This window comes from Phialemonium atrogriseum, assembly GCF_030411735.1.
Source record: "Phialemonium atrogriseum strain 8032-3 unplaced genomic scaffold QBC33scaffold_1, whole genome shotgun sequence".
NCBI lineage: Eukaryota > Fungi > Ascomycota > Sordariomycetes > Cephalothecales > Cephalothecaceae > Phialemonium > Phialemonium atrogriseum.
The window spans coordinates 65018-84447 of record NW_026848138.1 but is presented as its reverse complement, the minus strand read 5'-3'; the positions used below and the strand labels follow the sequence as shown (position 1 = coordinate 84447).

The following is a 19430-nucleotide window of genomic DNA, read 5'->3' as shown; positions in this document are numbered from 1 at the left end:
ACGGCATCACCACATCCGGTACTTAAACTCGGTCAACATGGTCAAACCTCTGGTCCTCCACTATCTTCACGTCGCACTCCTCATTCACAAGGACGCTACGTGTTGGCACAAACTTGCCCCTGACAGAATCCTGAGCGAATAGCTCGTCCATGTCTTCCAGAGACAACCCTACAAACACGTCAAAGGTCAGCTCAGGCGTGCAATTGTGGAACTTGCCGAGAGAGAAACTGACCTTTTGTCTCGGGCACGAAGAACCAAGCAAACACCACCATGATGAAGCAGAACGACCCATACAGAAAGTAGGTGCCGAATCCGCCCTTCCCCATGGTCGCGAACATGCTCAACGTTCCCTTGGCGACAACAAAGTTGAACAGCCACTGGCTGGCCGTGGCCATGCCCATCTGCAGTGCACGCATGCGGGCGGCCGGGATTTCCTAGAACCTATCAGCATCCTGCAACAACACCATTCGGCGGATGATGGAGTCCTTACGGCGCAGTACGTCCAGACAACAGGGCCCCAGCCGAACTGGTACATGGAAGCAAAGATGTAGATGGCTACAATGGCGACATAGCCCGCCGCGCCGGGCGGCGAGTCCACCGTCGGGGGGTCAAATCTGATGTAGAATCCTACATAGAAGAGCGCCAATCCCTTCGAGTGAATAGGATAGTCAGTATAAGAGAAGCAAACGTTGCTGGGGCAGCCGAGAGCATTCTCACCTGGACAATTCCGGTCCATAGCAGACTCTTTCTCCGTCCGAGGGAGTCTGTGACGAAAAGGATAAAAATCAAACAAGAAATCATCTTTACGATGCCATAGACTCCCGTCGCGAGCAGACCAGCCTGGGACGAAGATAGGCCGACGCTCTTGAAAATGGTAGGGCTGTAGTAGGTCATGGCGTTGGTGCCGGTCAGGTTGCTCCACATCATCAGTGTAATACATAAGAAGGTCCGACGCCGGTAGGACTTGACAGTGAAGGCTTCTTTGACCAACGTCCAGCCGGAGCCGTTGAACGCCAGGGCTCTCTCCTCCTCCAGCTGCAGAGTGATACTCTCCATCTCGCCCCGCACGTAGGGGTGGTCTGCCGGGAGGCCGCGGAGCGTGGCCAGAACGGCGAGGGCCTTGTCTGGGGTCTTTTGGGCAAGGAAACGGGGAGACTCGTTGGCGAAAAGCATGCCGAAGAACAAGCTGATGGCGGGGAGGGCCTGGAGCGCTAGGGGGATGATGTATTGGGCGTGGCCGCTGACGTGGATCAAGCAGCCGTAGTTGATCCAGAAGGCGAGCTATATCGAATTGTCAGTATCGAAAGGGTAGGTTACTCATACTCAGCACGGATCTGGCCTACAGTCATGCCCGTAACGATACTTAGCTGGTAACAGCCAGTAAGAAGGCCCCGGATGCCTCGCGGTGCGTTTTCCGAAACATAGAGTGGATTCACGGTCGAGGCGATCCCAATGGCGATACCCGTAATGAATCTAGGAGGAGACGGATCAGTCAATGTGAATGAGAGCCTAACGTGGAGGAGCCATGGACGTACCTTCCTACGTAGATCAAGGCGATGTGGCCACTGGCAGCGGCCTGAAGCGCGACGCCAATGAAGATTAATATGGAGGCAAAGATGAGCGACAATCGTCTTCCGATCCGGTTCGCCAGCCACATAGATATGATACAACCGGCGAACGCGCCCGCCTGGATTACGGAGACGATGTTGGACGAGAGGTTGGCGATGACGGGATCGGGCTTATCAGTGAGGCCGTATTGCCTGAACAGATAGGTCAGATGCGTCCAGGTAACTCGCCTTCGATCAATGTGTTGTGGGGTGGGGATGGTGATGAACATGGGCGACTGCTTACTCTTTGAAGGTGTCCATAGCCAGGACTCCTCCAATGATGCCCATGTCCATTCCGAAGAGTAGGGCGCCGCTGCATGCCTTTGGGGGTGTTGTGATTAGCAACTGAAGACTCTCGCTGCATTTGAGGTAAAAAGAGACTTACTGCCAGGCTGACCAGGACGGTCCTCAGATTGTAGATCTCCGGAGGATCCGTCTTGATTGCCTCATTGCGCACGAATTTCTGCAGAAACATTGTAAGTTGGGTTCGCAGACGGCTTGCTCCGGGAGAGATGCTCGGAACCGTCTTTGTGGAAGTCTGTGATGTTTACTCTGGCTCTTCTTGTACCCGCCCACACCCCACACCCGTCGTTCTGACCACTAAACAGCCCATCTTAGCTCGACGGCAATAGACGGACGAGGCTAGAGGCGAGCCAAGGCCCTTGCCATGGCTATTGCAGAGCATATGCCGGGATCTTAACCCCTAAACCTGCACGAGAGCCTTGGTATTAGCCCCCTAACCCCATTTCCCCGCATTTTCCTCTTGCGGGGTGCGGGGTGGGGGTGCGGTAAACTTGAACCGGGGAAGGCCCAAACCCAAACCCTCGCCGGCTGTAGACGGTTTATGACGTGAATGGCATTCCGGGATTCTTTATTTGACCCACCATTGTGAAAGAATGTGATACGGCATTGGATGTCGCACGCACCAACCACGAAGCTCCAATGCCCATTGTCCTCTTGGAGCTCCTTTCCACGCAGACCGTAGCTACTTACAGATATGGATGCTAATGCTCTGGGAAATAGCCCCGGCCATGATACTATCTACCAGCAGCCCCTGTAAGTGCACGAGTCGCTCAACCGCTTGTAGTGACTTCCTCCCAAGAGCAACACACAACTAGACCAGGACAACTACAAATTGCGCTTGCACGTCATAGATGGTAAACTAAGTTCCTTTTTGCTATGGAAGGGCTGTGGAGTTTAACACGTTCTCCGGCGCGTAAATATCGTGACAGCATTTGAAACAATTCCAACGAAACTCCAAAGACTGTCTTTCCCCTCGGAGGAATTGGAAGTCCAATTACAGTCCATCAAGCGGTCTATATACTTTCATCCATCGCTGAAATGTTGTTAACATGGCATCCACCGAATAAACAACAGGACTTGTGTCAAGACCGGTCTACTCACATGATCGTACGGCTTCTCCGGATCAACAAATCTCAGGTCGGTGGCCAGCCGGATCTTGCTGTTTGGGTCCTTGTTCTTACAGCTGGCATGCACCATGTAAGGGCTGTGGAAGATGACATCGCCGGCCTCGTACTCGGCTACAAGCCACTTCCGGCGCACCCCCTTCCCGTAGGCGACCGTATCTCGGCTCAAGAAGCCACCGTCGCTCATGTTCTTGTTGAAGGCACTCACCATCTCCTCATCAGTCAGGTTGCCGGCGTGCTTGGCAAAGTCCCCTTCAGTCTTCCTGCCGATGTCCGTCGACCGCTCGAGGTACATCAGGCCGCCCCCTTCCAGCGATACGTCGCCAATGGGGACCCAGGCGGTCAGGCTCGTGGGGGGGCCCGCCCGCAGGTACATCTGGTCGTAGTGGACTGGCGTGAGCTCGCTATCGGGGACAAACGCCCGCAGCATGGTGCGCTGCAGCATGTGCGGCTTGGCCCAGCCGGTGAAGCGGCTGACGAAGTCGCGGAGTTCCCGGTTCGCGCATAGGTCGAGGTAGAATGGCGCTTCGTGGGCCGATATCATCAGCTCCACGTAGCGGTCGCTCTCGGGGTCGTCCTTGAGCCCGAAGAGGCGTCGCAGATTGCCTGGAGGGAGGTATTTCCGGCTGTCGGCATGCGAGAAGATGCCGTCTACGGGGTCGCTGCCCTCTTTTAGGAGGCCGCTTGGGCGCATGTGCTCGAAGTAGGCTCGGCGGCATTCGAGGGATGCTTCCTTGGGAATGCACTTCTTGACCTGGACGTCGAGTTCTCGTTGGTCGGGCGGGCCACTTGGGTGAGGGACGGGTGCAGGGACACTTACAAAGAGATAGCCGTCGTGGGCAAAACGCCTACGCATTTCTTCGAGGGGGGTGTCCATCGTTGTGGGCTGGAGGTAGCCGATCGCCTCGGGATCCATGGGACCGAAGTTGGACTCGAGTTGCAGTGTAGCCGGTTCTGCAGGGCAATACTTGCCATACATGTCGTCCGTCATCGCGTTGGTGACATTTTGCTTCTGCGACGAAACGGCTGGTGAGGGTTCGAGAGGCCAAGGTTCGGAGCGAGTGGGTGCCATTGTGGAATTCTGATGATTGCAGACTAATTAGATTGACAAGGGGGTTTGGCGTGTTAGCTCGCGGTCACAAATTCGTCTAATCCAGGACACAAATATGATGACCAAGAATCGAGGCTGCATTCCCCGTTATATATCTCCTACTGTGCAGATCCCCCCTTCGCTTGGTTTGGGTTATGCCCCGCTGGCTCTCTACGGGAGACATTGGCCAGACAAGAGAGGATCCCGGCCATTCCTCTCTCCGGTCCCTCGCGGACTCTTCTGACATAATTACCTACTCTAGAATGACATGTGAGCTTTCCCTATACGCTGAAGGGAAATGGGCCCGCTTATCGCCAGGTATCCGCATCGCTCTTGGCATGGCGGTGGAGCCGTCTACAGCCGTCTATAAGCTCAATAGTGGGACAGCCATCTATAGCCGTCTATTGCCTGACGCTGCAGCCGAGGTTACAGTGGGACCCCAGTCATTCTCCCCCTCCACTGCACCGGCAATAGCTTTCGGCCATGCATCAACATCATTTCTGTCAAGGCGGCTGGACGGATTCCCACATTGACCGCTCCTTCACTTGCGAACAATGACCAAAGGCATCGGCCTTCGACAATACCGCGCGTGCGTTAGATGCCGCGCACGCAAGACGCGCTGTGACTTGTGGGTCCCAGTCCCAGCCCCCATGTCTCTCTCTCCAGTCCGGAGCTAATTATCAGTTATCTCCCTAACTGACAAAGTTCTTAACCCGATCTGCAGACAGAGCACTGGGGATCCAGGAAGACCTCCCTGCGTGAAATGCGTCCGTGAAGGTGCCGAATGTCTTCTGGCAGGCTCAAAGCGCGGCGGCGACTTCTCGCATCTCCGTCGTGCACGGCGGGCCGCGACAAGTGGCCAGGAGACGACGGCAGTATCTTCTGTGCTTTCACCAAAGGACAATCTGCCATCTCGACAGCCCCGGACTGCGGGAGACCCCGTCCACGATAACCTCCAGAACCCGTCCGATGCTTTGCTGATACTTGCACACGCTGCGGAACAGCCCGGTGACAGAGAGCCATCCGATCCCGTCACCGATGCTTCCGGTATCTTTGGTGCTGGTGATGCCGTTGCTGGCTCTCCTGGGCTTTGTTTCCGGTCGTCAATTGCACCCGGAGGGGTCCCCCACAATCTGGCTCCCTCCTCAGCCGATCAAGGAGCTCGGAACCCAGAGGCGACGAGTGTTTATACCTACCCCCCCGTACAAGATGGAACGATTAGCTCCGAGTTGCTAGTGCAACTGTTACAACTGCAAGTTCTTCGCATCCTTGGTATCTTGGTATCTCCCGGTTAACTAACTCTTCGCCCTTGAAAGGTATGCCGACAACTATCACCCCTTCTTCCCGGTTGTCCCCTCAAGTGTTCTCCAGCCGACGCATCTTCCCGATACCACCAAACACGAATCCTTCCTCCTAACCGCTATCATCGTGGTTGTCTCAAAGGACCGGCCGGATCTCGCATATCTAAATAAGTCCATATGGAATTATATGCGCCAGCTGATACTAAACGTCGTCCTCGGCATGGACACCATCCGGAACGTTGGATGCGTGGAAGGTCTCTTGCTGCTCGGCGAATGGACGCCGCTCTATCCGGGACAGACCGACGACCGCGGTGAAGGTGCGGCGTGGTCGATTCTAGGTCTAGCGGTAAGACTTGCGTATTTGTTGCGTCTGGAGGATAGCTCTTTCAAGGGAAACGATGTCGAGGTCGATGCTTCAGTCCAGCGGGAGCGTCTTGCCTGGACATGTACGTCACACCATCCTTTCGGCACCAGTGACTCAAGCTGACTGGCCAGAAGTTACCTATCTCTCCGACCGACAGATATCGATCCGCATGGGACAGGCATTTTGGTGTCGGGGCCCGGCCCTTTCTGCGAGGTTCACTGCGCAAGATTTCCCATCGCTCCAACCACATCACCCTCACAACGAGGACTTTGCATCGTTCTTACAAGCTCAGGTAGAGCTGACAACTTTATTCGGAAACGCCCATGACATTCTCTTCGCCTCTAGATCCCGCACTGCCGAGCTCATGCTGAGGGGAGACTATGTCAAGTACATCGACGATGTAAGCAAAGCCATGGCGGCGTGGCAACGCGCGTGGAGGTCGATAGGCGTGCCGCAATATCTAAGGAGCTGCTTGACGCTGATGCAGGAGTATCTCCGCCTCTACGTCAACGCCTTTGCGTTCCAGGCCGTACTCTACCGGGCCGGACCAAGACAATCCAACACCGAGTCTGGCGACGCCGCCAAGCCGAAGCCATACTTCCCCGACTCAACAATGGCTACCGGTGATGCACGCCATATTTATGAAGCCGTGGATGCGGCCGAAAAGCTCCTGAGGATCGTCACCGAAGACATCGACCCGAGAAGACACCTCAGGTACATGCCGGCACGGTTCTATTTGTGCGTTGCCCCCGACCTGATTCTGATTATTCTGATTCTGATTTCCTGTTCGGCGTCGACTTACCAAAGCAGGTACGAGATACACTCTTCTGTCTTCTTATTCAAAGCCCATGCCGCGGGTGCTATATCTTCCGGGAAGCATTTTGAGACATCTGCCCTGATGCAGCGCTTTATATCCGTTCTGCGGACTGCCGCTGTTGACGATAATCACATTGCATCGAGGTACGCCGAGCTTCTCAATAGGCTGTGGTTTCACCGCCCAGACGTGACCATGTCGAGGAATCTCAACCCGGACAGCACAAATACCGAGCCGAGTCATACGGGGTTGGTTGATCCATTGTCCATGCTCAGTTCGGATGCGACGTGCGGCCAGATGCTGTTCGACGACATCGGTCTACAACCTTTTGACTGCACCGATACCATGGATACATTGTTTGCGATGCCGCCGACCCTTTTTCCTTGGGACTAAGCCGTCTTGCTACAACAATGGGACGTGATTATCAAGTGGCTGGGTTGAAACAACCTCGACCCCTCAAACCTAGCCGGGGCAGCACCTGTTTGCTTCCAGCCAGAGAGGGCGCTCTCTCTCCATGCTCCAAGATGTCCAATTGGGGTGGGACGCGAGTTTCGAGACCGACCACCCGAAGAGGAACCAGACGGCGTCGGACATGGTCCAGCTGGCGCCGCTCTCCGACACCGCGGCCGCCGACTGGGTGGCGAAGTCTCGGACCCGGTGTCAAGCGCCGGGGTCGCGAGCCGGACAGGATGGTCGTCGGATGCCTTGCCCGAATTTCCCGACCCCGTTTAAGTCGTCGTGGCTATCGTCGGCATTACTGTTGTTGCGTTGGTCGGTGCCGTCTCGCGCTGCGCGGCCTCTCCTATGCACATACAGATATCGAATCTGCGGTATATGGCTGCACCCTCTCTGTTCATTATGGCTTTCCGACAACCGCAAGAGAATAAGAAAATAACCGGAAACAGGAAGCAAGTTCGAGTTGATCTAATGCCAACTATCAGGCTAGGGTTAATTACGCGGAACTGCCTACTCCTCAAGTACGAGTCCTAGTCGAGCCCTCTCGTCTCCGCCTCGATCTCCGCCACCTACCACTCAAAAGCTTACTCACATAGTGCTTCCTCAGCCTAGAAACGGCAGACATAATAAAAATACGATGCAGAAAAACAGACCACATAAACCGCGTGATACTCCAAACAACATCTCTTGGCCCAATAAACTTCAGACGAAAGAACCAGGGGCGAGTCTGGGCGTCGAATAACTACTGAACTCCATCCTCCCCTTTCCTAGCATCAATCCTTCTTTTATATTCCTTTCCTCGAGCGATGGGAGCGCATTTGCACTCAATCATCAGTCGCTTAGAGTATTATTCCAAATACTCTCTACAACGACCCTCTCCTCCCACCCCTCGCTTTCCCCCCCGAGAACGGTATACCCAACCCTCATCTCCTCCCCCTTGCGCAACAAGAACCCGTTTGTGTCAAAGGTCACAACAATGCCCGAATCCCTCTCCTGCAGACTCAGCCACGTCCAGATGCTCGTCCCCGCCCGCGCTCCAACGACAAACTCTCCCCGATCGCCGTCGTGCCGCACCGCCAGCCCTGGATCCACCAGCGCCGCCCGCGACAGCGGTGTAGGTGTGTGGTAGTTGGTGTGCACGTACGTCGTCCTCGTCGCGTTGCCCCCCGCCCCGTTGATTGGCGTGCCTGTCGCTGTCAGGTTCGCGACGAACAGGCCGGCCGCCGGGTCCAGCGCCCCCGTGGCGATGAGGTTGGAGACGTCGATGGTAGCGAGAAGAGTGCTGTTCAGGGGCCCGATGGTGAACTCTACGTTTGTGATGGTGGCCCCTGAGGAGGAAGGGGGAGAAGAAGAAGGAGAGGAAGGAGAAGCCGAGCTGTTAGAGGATTGCGAGGATAATGGCGAGGACGAATTCCCCGTCGACGACACGTCGAGCGCGTCGCCCGACCACCCGATCCAGCCGAGCGTGGCGGTCCCGTTGACTTGCGACCAGAGGTCGCTGACGGCGTAGACCTCGAGGAGACCGCTGGTGACGTTGTACAGAGGGGCCAGGATGACGGGCTCGTAGATGTCCCGGGCCACGTTGTGAAGCACCTTCCACCGCCCGTCGTACTCGATGCCCGCCCACGTCGGGGCCTGCCAGATGTCCTCGAGCTGCCAGTACAGGGAGCCCAGTCCGCGGTTCGGGAAACCCGACCCGGCGCGGTAGAACTGGATCTGGCTCTTGTAGAAGTCGGCCTGGAAGACCTGGGTCGCGTGGCACCAGGCCGAGAAGTTGGCGACCGGGTCTGTTTTGTTGATGAACGGGTAGTAATGCGTGACGGCGGCCGTCATCTCGCCCATGCCGAGACTCGAGTTGTGGTAGTTGGTCGTGTTCAGGTCGCCGGCGGGGTAGTGGTGGTTGCGGAGCACGATGGTGCTGGAGTTGAAGTGGAGGTCTTCCTCCGGGAGGACCTCTCGCCAGCTCTCCAGGCTCGGCATGGAATGGAACCCGAATTCGTTCACGAACCGCCCAACCGGGTACGAATTGATGTTGAAAGCTTGTTCGTAACGATAGTTGTAGTACTCCGTGACCCCGTACATCGATCCCCGAGTGCGGTTGTTGTATCTCGGAATCCAGGGTATCGCGTTGGAGAAATTGAGGCTCAGGTACCCGTTGTTGGTACTGCTAGGCATGTACGTGATACCCTTACTGTTCTCGTATACCGCGGGCAACAGCGTCTTGAGAAATAGGGTTTCGTACTCGGCCTGGTATCTTCCGAGTTCATCCGGTGCGCTCAGCCTGACCATGGAGAGCTCCAAGTTCTCGAGCTCGTTACCCCCAGCCCAGACAGCCAGCGATGGGTGGTGGTTGATCCGGCGGACCTGATAGACGGCTTCTTGAAGACAATTGTCGAGAAAAGCAGCGTCTACGGGATACAACGCATCGCCGAACTCGAATTCCGTCCAGAGCAAGATGCCCATCTCGTCGGCGAGCTCGTACATGAAATCCGGGCCGTATGCTCCACTCGACCAGACGCGGAGCATGTTCTGGTTGCCCGCCACTACCGCGCTGAAGAGTTGCCGGATGCGTTGCGGTGTCACCCGCGGCCAGAATGCGTCAGGGGGGATGAAATTGCTACCCTTGGCATAGAATGGGTGACCATTGATTTCGAAATGCCCTTTGCGTGCCATCAGTATTTCTTTACCCTCTTGCAATCGTAACAAGTCGTCTGGCGGGTGGGAGAAGAACCTACAGTGATTTCCCGGAGCAATCCCCTGTGCAATCTCTTCGTCCGTGACCTCGCCCATGTTCAGCACGATAGTGCGAAACCCGGTTCTCTTTGTAACTGAGGCGACAGCTTTGTTGCTGGGGCCGCTGACGACATCTATAGTGATATTGTAGAGCGTCTGTGGACCCATCCCGGTAGGCCACCAGAGCTCGTAGTCGGACGATTTCAAGTAAACCACGCCGGCGATCACGTCACCCGTGTTGTTCACCTGGGTCATGTCCCCACTGTCCACGACGTGGCCCCCGGGTCCTGATATCCGATATCTCATCGTCGCGTCTTCGGGAATGCCATTGATAGCATCTATACTCGCGTTGAAGATCCAATCCGCTCCCTGATCTGGAGGAAGATTATTCAACTGGCCCTTCCTGTATATGTCGAATGCCGAGTTGCGAACCGCGATCTCGCCGGGTTGGAGCTGGATGACCCATGCCTTCTGCCAGATACCCGCAGGCGCGAAGGCCGGACCCCAGTCCCAGCCGAAGTCGGACTGCTCCTTGCGGACGAACTGCCTCTGCGCAAATTCGAATGTGCCCTCGACCCGTGGCGGCCACGTCTCCTGTCCCGGCTGCGCGGCGATGGCGAGGGCCGTGCCGGGGGCGCTAGCAAAATCGACGCGCAGCTCCGGCAACCCCGTCGAGTTGCATGCGGACAAGATGGACGAGACGTTGAAGTAATACTGGCGGAACTGGTTGTCAGTCGTGGCGACATGTTGCCCGCAGAAGGATATATCTGCGAAGGTGTCCAGTCCGTCGAAGAGCAGGAATGTGTCCGTGGTGCTGGAGTTTACTAGCGATTTTCTGCAACATGTGTAAGTGACAGAATTGATGGGAAGGCTTATCGCTGTTAATTCCACACTCACAGTCCGCGGATGTTGCTCGTATAGGTCCAGTTGGCCCACGCCACCCAACGGAGATCGAAATCGTTCAGCCCATAGTAACTGTGACGTTCCCAATATCAGATCGAATTTTCAGCGGCATCTGTCGAAGGGTGAATTCAAATTCAGGGTCAAGAATGTACGCACGGGTCGCCAATGACTTCGCTCGCGTATAGATCTAGGTGGACATGCGACGGCACCTTTCCCCGCACCGAAATATTCAGCGTCGGGTTTTGTAACTCCCACACCTGCTCGGAGAGGTCCAGGACATTGCGTGCGACTGCTCCTTGTATGAACAATGCCAGCACTGCACGGCACGCCCACAATGTGTTTTTCATCTTGACGAAGATGTCTGCGGGGGTTGTGTAAGATGCGACCTCTGGCTGCAAGCCGTCTATCCTAGAGCGAAGGCAGGAACCTTACAAGTAATTAGGCCTTGGGTTGAAAGCTCGAGGCGGGGGTAATTCGTGTCACTTCGACCCGTGGTGCAGGGGAGTGATGCAATATGTATGCAACACAGTAGCTGCAAGCATAAATAAGTCGCCCCGACGTCGGATGTGGTTACATACGAGATGTGGAAGATTACTCACCCGCCTCGATGACGCTGGGGAGCTCCAGTTGATAAAGTGGCTCACTGCCTATCATTGCCGAACCGGCTGAGTTATTGTTCCCGTCAGCATTCCACACCATCGTAAGATGATTTAATTGGCCTGGAAATTGGAAGCTCTTTTTTGCGCAAATGTTGATACTTATATAACTTACTATTAATTATAGGCCTTGATGATACCCGGCAGTCACTGCCGAATTGTAGTCAAGGTAAGCCGAAGTTGAACAGTTATTCCCCTCGACCAGTGAAGAGACTGTTCACCGCCGACTTCGCGGGCATCCCCTACCTTAGCCTCCTCAACACGCCACCTTCTCCAACTTGGCCTTGTATGCTGGCGAGCTGTCCTCTAAAGCCACGACCAATTATATGCTAGGTGCTAAATAACTCCAAGACGAGTTGGCCAATATTGTTGTTTGACTGTCGGTTGAGTCATGAAAAAGTCAAGACAGTAGCTAAAGCCATAGTGTAATGGGTCGTAAACGAGTCCTTTCTCTCACTCTCATCGGCGGAGCCCTTGGTTGTCTCTGGTAGATGGTTGGGCTATGGCTTGTGAAGTGGGTAGGCATTGCGCGTTTGCTCTCAAGCTGTCACTTTATGTTCATTCCAGGAGCCCAAGCGTCTGCGATGCGAGGCTGAGCTTACGAGACCACAACTAGAAAGCCATCTGCATACTTATCCTCACTAGTCCCCTCCAAGATCGGGCCCTACGAGCCGATGTAGTCAGCAGCAGTGCCGTACTCTTCGTCCATACCTCTGAGCGAAGACACCACTCCTACTTTCATGACGCCGCGAAAACGAGCTCTCCCGTCTCCTGGTTCTTCAAGTCCACCTTGTACCCGTTCTCTTTCATAATGCTCACCGCCTCGTCTGTCATGCGGTACCGCCAGTAATAGTCACTGTACGTCTGTGTCGTCTTGTGGTCGACCTTCTCGCCGCGCGCGTCGTCGACTCGCCGCGGGGCCATGGCCCGCGTGTACCGCACCACCTGGGCGACGCGCTCGACGCGCAGCTTGTTGAAGACGGACAGGCGGTGCGGGACCTCCGAAGGGTTTGTGCAGCCGGCGAGGGTAATCCGCAGCGCTTCGGCGTCTTCGATGGCCTGGCAGCCGCCTTGGCCTTGGTCTGTTTGGAAGAGCTGTGTCAGCAGGCGGGTGTGGGCAGGTGTGCCGAGTTACGTGAGAGGGAGGATGTTGTGTGTGGCGGACTAGGAGAGGACATACGAGGCCCCATGGCGTGGGCGGCGTCGCCGATCAGGGCAAACTTGTCCCGCACGAGGTTCTCGAGCGGCTCGCGGTCGAGCAGTTTCCACACACCCGTTTCGGTGGCCATGCCCAGCATCTTGGGAATGGCCGGGTGGAAGTCGGCAAAGGTAGCGACCATCTCGTCGACGTCGACCTGCGAGTTCCACTGGGTGGTACGCGGCCGGTCGTCCGGGAAGATGCACACAAAATTCATAAACTCCCAGCTGCTACAAGGATAGACGACAATGCGCCTATCCGGAGCAATCAACATGAGCACCTTTGCGCAGTCAACCAGGGGGGCGGTGAGCGGGTCCGCGCGCAACCGGGCCGAGGAGATCATGCACCGGTAGGCGGACATGCCGCTGTCAACGGTCTGGATATCGGAGGGGAAGACTGCCTTGCCGGTGGTGGAACGGATGCCGTCGGCGCCGATGATGACGTCGCCTGTAAAGACGCGACCGTCCTCGAGAGTGACTTTGCCGCTGGCAGCGTCGACGGTGCACACTTTGGCGCCTGTTTCGAGGTGTGCGGGGGTGCCGAGGCCGGTAGGGGAGAGGGCGGTGCGCTTAAGCTCCTGGTGTATGTCGGCGCGCGAAAAGTACCACCAAGGGTCGCCGTACTTCTTGGTGACCACTTCCATGGGCCATTCGAGCAGCACCGAGAGGTCACGATAGTGTAGCTCTTGGAACTGGGTTTGCGGAAGAAAGATCAGCCACTACTGTCGTTCACTATGCACGGGAAGTGATTTCTCCTACCTTCTCGGCCTCAACGTACTTTGCCAGCTCCTTGTCGAAGCCCGCCCGCTGCAAGCTACTGCGCATCAGCCTGCTCGCGTTCATAGAGAAGGTGATTGCGGCGCCGAGCTCGCGGTTGAGGTGCGACTGCTCGAGCACGGTGACATTGTGCTCTTCACGCAGCAGCGACGCGGTAGCAAAGCCGCCGATTCCCCCGCCGCAGATAATGATGTTGAGCCGTCTGCTCGACGGTTGCGAGGTGTCGCAACTTGACATAGCTTCGTAGCAGAGTTGTGAGTGAGGCAGAGGAAGTGTGGGTAGGAAGGACTACGGAAGGTAAAGATAGCGAGGGGAAGAGGGGAGGGGAAAAGAGTTCAGGGGGGAGGATGGATGTCAAGGGAAGAAGGACCCGGAGACCCGGACAGATAGACAAGCAGGCAGGCAGGCAGGCAGCTCAGAGCGCGGCAGCAGTAGCATTACTACTAGTGTAGCCTCGGGTCTCTTGTCCCACCCCACCCGTCCTTGTTAGCGTTCGGCGTGTCTGCCCTCCACATCCCGCCCAGCTTCGGGCTCAGCTTCGGGCTCGGCTCCACCTAGTTTTGCGCCGGGTAACCTTCATGGCCATAACTCATGCACTGGATGGAATTCATCCAACTCTCCCCCGTCCCCACGCTGTCTGTGTCTGTCTGTTCTCTGTCATGCGCACAGGAGATCTGGGGATTAGTTTCGAAGCTCGCACTGCATAATTGCTCGCCCAACCCCATCTCTTATTCATTCACTCATCAGCACGTAGACCAAAAAAGACACGATCAACACTTGCATCCCACGCACCACGCTCATCGTCATGGCTTTGGCAATGCAGCTGCTCGTACTGCTTGTCACTTTGTTCACCAGTCAGCTTGTCTACCTCGTCGTTGCTAGACTATTTCTCTCCCCACTACGCGCATTTCCCGGCCCCAAGTGGGCTGCACTGACCGAATGGTGGGAAGTGCTTCACACCGCCAGGTGTATGTTCTCATGGCCTTACCCTTCTCTGTATCTATTTTCCTGTCTCGACCCAGCTGACCCACTGACCGCCCTCCAGGTGACCGCTTCATAGTTATCCAGAAGCTCCACGAGCAGCTGGGCCCGGTTGTCCGCATTGGTCCTAACCATCTTTCCATCGCTTCTTCCAAAACATTCCAGCATGTCTTCGTCACAAAGTGCTCCTCGTTTGTGAAGTCCGATTTTTACGCCACAATCCAACCCGGAGTCGGCGACAAGTACTCAGGCCTGTTCAACTTCACCGACCACGCGCGCTCAGTACAGGAGCGCCGCGACCTGCAGCCCATGTTTTCACCGGCCAGCCTCAGGAAGATGGAGGGGAGGTTCGAGCCGTTGCTAGATCAGATGGTACTGGAGATGAAGAAGCGGGATGAGATGGATATGTTCAATCTCCTGTATGCGAACTCAAGGAGCTTGGCAAAGCGGATGTGATCTGACTGTCTGTTCCTACAGGAAATACCTTCTCCTCGACGCGATCGGCGATCTTGCTTTTGGCGAGTCGTTCGGACAACTACAGACAGGCGAGGAGCATCAGTACGTGACGGATTTCAACAGGGCGTTTATGCTCATTGGCTTGGTAAGTTGAGTTATGTATTCCTGGACGTCTCGGCGGTCCATTTAACTGACAAGCTTTCCGCTTCACCAGCAAGTAACCTTCTCGTGGCTCATTCCGTTCATCCCCTACCTGCCACTCAAGCCTGTCAAAGACGCCTACTTTGGTCTGCAGCGCGTCTTCAAGTACGCACAGGAACGTGTGGATGCATACCTCGCGAGCGACGACGATAAGAGCGGTACGCTCCTTAGTGGGTACTTGGATACCAAGACAGGCCAGCCAAAGGAACCCTATACCCCCTGGACCGTCGCCATCGCCGGCCACGGTTTCGTGTAAGTATTTCCCTACCCACACTAACCCTCAATCCCCTCTCCCTCTCCCCAACTCCCCTTAAAATGCTAAATATCTGGCTACTGAATCTCCTGACCCCTGAATCCCCTGACTCCTTCCCTAGCGTCGCCGGTTCGGAATCCTCTTCCATCACAATCGCCTACATGCTCTACCTCCTAATCAAGCACCCCGAGGTCGAGAAGCGTCTTCGCGCCGAGCTCGCCACCTTGCCGCCAAACTACTCCTCCACCGACCTCGCTGGGCTGCGCTATTTTGACGCCTTTCTCCGCGAGACGCTCCGCATCTTCCCGCCAGCACCGTCGCCTATGCCTCGTGTCGTGCCGGCCGAGGGCTTCACCATAGAAGGTGTCACATATCCGCCGCACGTAAGTTGTCGAAGCCTCCCTTGACTGCACCTGACCAGTGCGAACAGCTTCCCTCCAAACTATATGACAAGGGCGCTGATTGTACGGGAATACAGACCATCGTCTCCTCGCAGCCCTACTCAATCCACCGCGACCCCAAAGTCTTTGACCGCCCAGCTACTTTCGACCCAGACCGCTGGTTAACTGACTCCAAGGAATTGAAGGACCTAATGACTAAGGCCTTCATCCCCTTCTCGGCCGGCCAGCGCGGATGTCTCGGCAGGGGACTGGCGTGGATACACATGCAAAAGACACTGGCGCGACTGCTTGACGAATTTGAGGGCTTTGAGATGACGAGGGGCATGACAGATAACGATATGGAGATGATTGAGAGGGGCGCACTTGCAAAGCCAAGAGGTACCAAGCTTTGGGTGAAGTACCGCGTAAGGCGGAGGGAAGAGAGGCTGAAAGAGGGGCATAGCGATTGATTAATATTAGTAAATATTGCAAAAGAGCGGTGATGAGACAATCCTAGCAATACCAGATGCGTTTCAAATCGTACAGGGCATATACTTATACCTGTTGAGACGGGGCGAGAAAATGGGAACGGGTAGAATGCTTGAACATCTATCAGTCACAGGAATCAGGGCAGGCTCGTCACTTGTTCTCAATTCTTGACCTTTGATGGAGACAACTTGTCGGTTCCTGGATGGGCCCGATGGCTGCCTAGATGGCTCGGCCGCCGCGGACGTTGGACGTGACGCCCTCGTAGCTTAGCCGCATGGGTGGACAGCCGGATGGCATAGATCCCGTTAAAAGCTCAGGGTATTCGGATGGAGCCGGCGATGTCGGTCGCGATGCCCATGGGCGAGCCGTGCAGGCCGACGATGGCACCTTCGCCACCGGAGCTGCCGCCGGCTACGGGGTGGCCGTTGAAGCTGTTGAGAGCCCGGCCCAAGAGCTGGCTGAAGGATAACTCCCCACACCTTAGAGGAGCCAGCCCCATCGGGATCTGCTGGGGATCCAGGCCCGTCTAGATCTTCGAGCCTGTGAGATGGTGGTCAGCTAACAGGGAACGGTGGAAGCGGGAATCAGGCGGTTATATTTTGGAAGAGGAGGAAATGAACGCAGACAGGAGCTATAATGCTCCGCCTTATTTGTATTGTTATGTAACAGCTTTCTAAGTAGTATTCCAGGTAGGAGAACGCAGATTAATTAACGCAGGAAAGAACCAGCATTGCCTTTATCTACCTTGTTCTTATCAACTAGCAGGTTAATTCTAGAGGTTGTCTCCGCGGGCAGGGGCAGTTAGGGATTCGGGCAGGGGAATTTAACTGCTAGGGCAGGGGCATTTGGCTAGCCGTTGCTGTCGCTATTGCCGTCTCTGTTGTTGTTGCCTGGTAGAAACGCACAACCCCGGTCGAAAGGAAGGTACCGCATTCCAACGGCAACTCGTGATAGGCGACAACGACGACACCCGGGCTAGACGACGCCAGCGGCTGCAGCTAGGCGAGGAACTTGTCAATGATGTCATGAAAGCCTGCCCTATCCTAATCGATCCTGGAGGTACCGGGGCTGGGCCTTAGTATCTCGCGGATCTCTGTGTTTGCTGAGGGGGTAACTTGGTCATAGAAAAACCTATTACAGTAGCATCCATGGGGAAAGGGGAAAGAAATATGCAGGCAAGAGGCTCAATGTTAAAGGATCAAACTGTTGGAACATTAATTAACTTGCATGCGGGATTGTCTGGAGGAAGCGAACCCTAGTAATTTGGAACGAAGAGCGGGTGATCCGAGTGGTCAGAGAAGTTGGTTGGGGTGGGTTTGCCCTGGTCCAATTGGCAATCACACCCGGCGGTGACTCGCAGATGCGGAAGCACCAACGGTCATGAGCCATGTAATCCGTACTGACCCACGTCTTTTTCAGGTACCTTACATGGGGAAATTGCACGCAACCGCAGTTCCCGATGGCTAATGCGGAGAAGTCTTCTGGGGGTTGACTAGGAGTAACTCTACCCTCCTCCGGAGATAAATAATTACAAGGCCTGACACTTTGAACATCACACAGCGCGTAGACCTTAGCTTGCTCCCCTCGGCGTCAGCATGTTTTTGCCAATGCTATGTGTGACGGTTGGACTCTGGGCCGCGTCCTGGGCGAGTCTTGTTGCCGGCTCGCCCTGCACGCCCTGTCGGGCATCGAAATACATGACCGTCGACACGTCCAACGGTCCTATCACTGGGCACATGGCACCGAATAGCGAGTGTGTTGTTGAATACCTGGGAATTCCGTACGCAAAGCCTCCGGTCGGCGACTTGCGTTTCGCCCCGCCCGAGACGCTCACCGACACAAATTCCTTCGACGCCGCCAATTTCGGATATGACTGCCCCCTCACGGCGTCGAAGCCGGTGGATTATCCCGACATGACGCCCCAGGCACAGCGGATTATATCCTATTTCGCATCCGCCGCCGGCACTCCGCAGAGCGAGGACTGTCTAACCCTGAACATCTGGTCTAGGGCGACCAGGAGGTCAGACAAATCCAACAAGCCTGTGTTGGTCTTCTTCTATGGCGGACGTAAGTAGTTTAGAGTGCCTAATAATACCTGTGGGATGACGGGTGGTTCTGACCCGAGAGCAGGTTTCACCATCGGCAACACAAACAGTCCATTCTACAACGGGGAACATTTCGCCCAGGCCGAAGACATCGTTGTCATCAGCGTCAACTATCGTATCAACATCTTCGGTTTCCCCGGTGCCCCCGGCGAGACACAGAATCTCGGGTTGCGCGACCAGCGTGCTGCAATTGAGTGGATCCGAGACAACGTTGCCAACTTCGGCGGCAATCCCGACAAGATCACCATTTCTGGCCAATCTTCAGGCGGCGTGGCTGTCGACTACTGGTCATATGCATACACAAAAGATCCCATCGTGAACGGGCTTATCGCCCCGTCCGGTAATGCTTTTAGCTTCCCTGTCAACAGCCCGGAGATCCCAGAGAAGAACTGGAACACGGTTGCGGAGTCTGTTGGCTGCGCCGATGCTGAGGATGTCATGGACTGCATGCGAAAGGCAGACTGGGAGGACATCCGCGCGGCTGCAGCTGCCGTCAAGCCTATCGCCAGCACTAGCGTTCTCCGGTCTATTCCGCCATTCTATCCCACCCCCGACGGCGAGATTGTCTTCTCCGATTATCTGAGCCTCACTAAAGCCGGGAGCTTCGCGAAACTGCCCATCCTCTTCGGAAACAACAACAATGAGGCAGGCTACTACCGCATCCCTGCCTATGGCAACGGCGTTGTGCCGACCGACGAGCAGGTCGCGACATTCCACCTCGAGTCCTTCACATGCCCCGTCTCATTCCAGGCCGGTGCCCGCCGTGCCCATGACATCGCGGCTTGGGCGTACCGCTACCTCGGAGACTGGGATAATACTCGCTTGTATCCCACCAGCGGCGCGTACCATGGGGTTGACTTGCATATGATTTTTGGTGGTTCTGCAGATGTCAGCGGGTTGCCTACGTCGGAGGACCAGCAAAAGCTTACAAAGCTGATGCAGCATGCATGGTTCTCATTCAGCAACGATCCATGGTCTGGATTGCATGGGCTTGGATGGCCAGAGTTTAACCAAGAGAAAAAGACGTTGATCCTTCTTGGGAAGGACAACAAACCGTCGGCGGAGTTTGTGAAGCCATCGGAATATGATTCGCCGTGCTCAACTATCACGCTTGGTGCGCTTGGGACGCCAACGCCTACAACTTGAGAAAGACAAGGCACTGAAGGGAGTTGAAGAATGCCTGCCTTGTTTGTTAATAACTGTGGAATAATGGAATGGTATTTTAACTCTATGGGCTAAA

At 55.6% G+C, this 19430-nt stretch overlaps 7 protein-coding genes across 7 annotated transcripts; 3 read left to right on the top strand and 4 right to left on the bottom strand.

The window, feature by feature from the left end:
• Window positions 1-22: 22 nt before the first annotated feature.
• Window positions 23-4321, bottom strand: QBC33DRAFT_564607 (MFS quinate transporter; the record flags this gene model as incomplete). Its single annotated transcript, XM_060430401.1, has 10 exons — window positions 3855-4321; window positions 3012-3788; window positions 1993-2070; window positions 1852-1928; window positions 1536-1760; window positions 1344-1473; window positions 718-1281; window positions 491-649; window positions 233-434; window positions 23-168 (listed from the first exon to the last, which is right to left on the bottom strand). Exons 1-10 carry the CDS (start codon window positions 4104-4106, stop codon window positions 23-25), a joined length of 2610 nt encoding a protein of 869 aa, XP_060288318.1. The 5' UTR covers window positions 4107-4321.
• A 270-nt stretch (window positions 4322-4591) lies between these two features.
• QBC33DRAFT_109 (uncharacterized protein) lies at window positions 4592-7202 on the top strand. Its single transcript, XM_060421903.1, has 4 exons — window positions 4592-4752; window positions 4849-5376; window positions 5441-5871; window positions 5924-7202. Exons 1-4 carry the CDS (start codon window positions 4679-4681, stop codon window positions 6994-6996), a joined length of 2106 nt encoding a protein of 701 aa, XP_060288317.1. The 5' UTR covers window positions 4592-4678; the 3' UTR covers window positions 6997-7202.
• A 688-nt stretch (window positions 7203-7890) lies between these two features.
• Window positions 7891-11042, bottom strand: QBC33DRAFT_553565 (glycoside hydrolase superfamily; the record flags this gene model as incomplete). Its single annotated transcript, XM_060429427.1, has 4 exons — window positions 7891-9719; window positions 9795-10627; window positions 10690-10767; window positions 10852-11042. 4 exons carry the CDS (start codon window positions 11040-11042, stop codon window positions 7891-7893), a joined length of 2931 nt encoding a protein of 976 aa, XP_060288316.1.
• A 973-nt stretch (window positions 11043-12015) lies between these two features.
• Window positions 12016-13562, bottom strand: QBC33DRAFT_582329 (FAD/NAD(P)-binding domain-containing protein; the record flags this gene model as incomplete). Its single annotated transcript, XM_060431336.1, has 3 exons — window positions 12016-12433; window positions 12532-13240; window positions 13308-13562. The coding sequence occupies 3 exons, from the start codon at window positions 13560-13562 to the stop codon at window positions 12090-12092; spliced, it is 1308 nt and encodes a 435-aa protein (XP_060288315.1). The 3' UTR covers window positions 12016-12089.
• A 568-nt stretch (window positions 13563-14130) lies between these two features.
• Window positions 14131-16113, top strand: QBC33DRAFT_564604 (cytochrome P450; the record flags this gene model as incomplete). The annotated part of the gene is made up of 6 exons (XM_060430400.1): window positions 14131-14293; window positions 14371-14725; window positions 14784-14907; window positions 14977-15215; window positions 15338-15599; window positions 15695-16113. 6 exons carry the CDS (start codon window positions 14131-14133, stop codon window positions 16064-16066), a joined length of 1515 nt encoding a protein of 504 aa, XP_060288314.1. The 3' UTR covers window positions 16067-16113.
• A 285-nt stretch (window positions 16114-16398) lies between these two features.
• Window positions 16399-16584, bottom strand: QBC33DRAFT_553562 (amidase signature domain-containing protein; the record flags this gene model as incomplete). Its single annotated transcript, XM_060429426.1, has 1 exon — window positions 16399-16584. One exon carries the CDS (start codon window positions 16582-16584, stop codon window positions 16399-16401), a length of 186 nt encoding a protein of 61 aa, XP_060288313.1.
• A 948-nt stretch (window positions 16585-17532) lies between these two features.
• Window positions 17533-19336, top strand: QBC33DRAFT_482875 (Alpha/Beta hydrolase protein; the record flags this gene model as incomplete). The annotated part of the gene is made up of 2 exons (XM_060425369.1): window positions 17533-18152; window positions 18216-19336. The coding sequence occupies exons 1-2, from the start codon at window positions 17681-17683 to the stop codon at window positions 19334-19336; spliced, it is 1593 nt and encodes a 530-aa protein (XP_060288312.1). The 5' UTR covers window positions 17533-17680.
• Window positions 19337-19430: the final 94 nt, after the last annotated feature.

Coding starts and splice junctions, on each gene's coding strand:
- QBC33DRAFT_109 (XM_060421903.1), top strand. CDS start 4,679: ATGACCAAAGGCATCGGCCTTCGACAATACCGCGCGTGCGTTAGATGC. Junction 5,377..5,440: donor CTAGTGCAACTGTTACAACT/GCAAGTTCTTCG, acceptor CGCCCTTGAAAG/GTATGCCGACAACTATCACC. Junction 5,872..5,923: donor GGAGCGTCTTGCCTGGACAT/GTACGTCACACC, acceptor ACTGGCCAGAAG/TTACCTATCTCTCCGACCGA.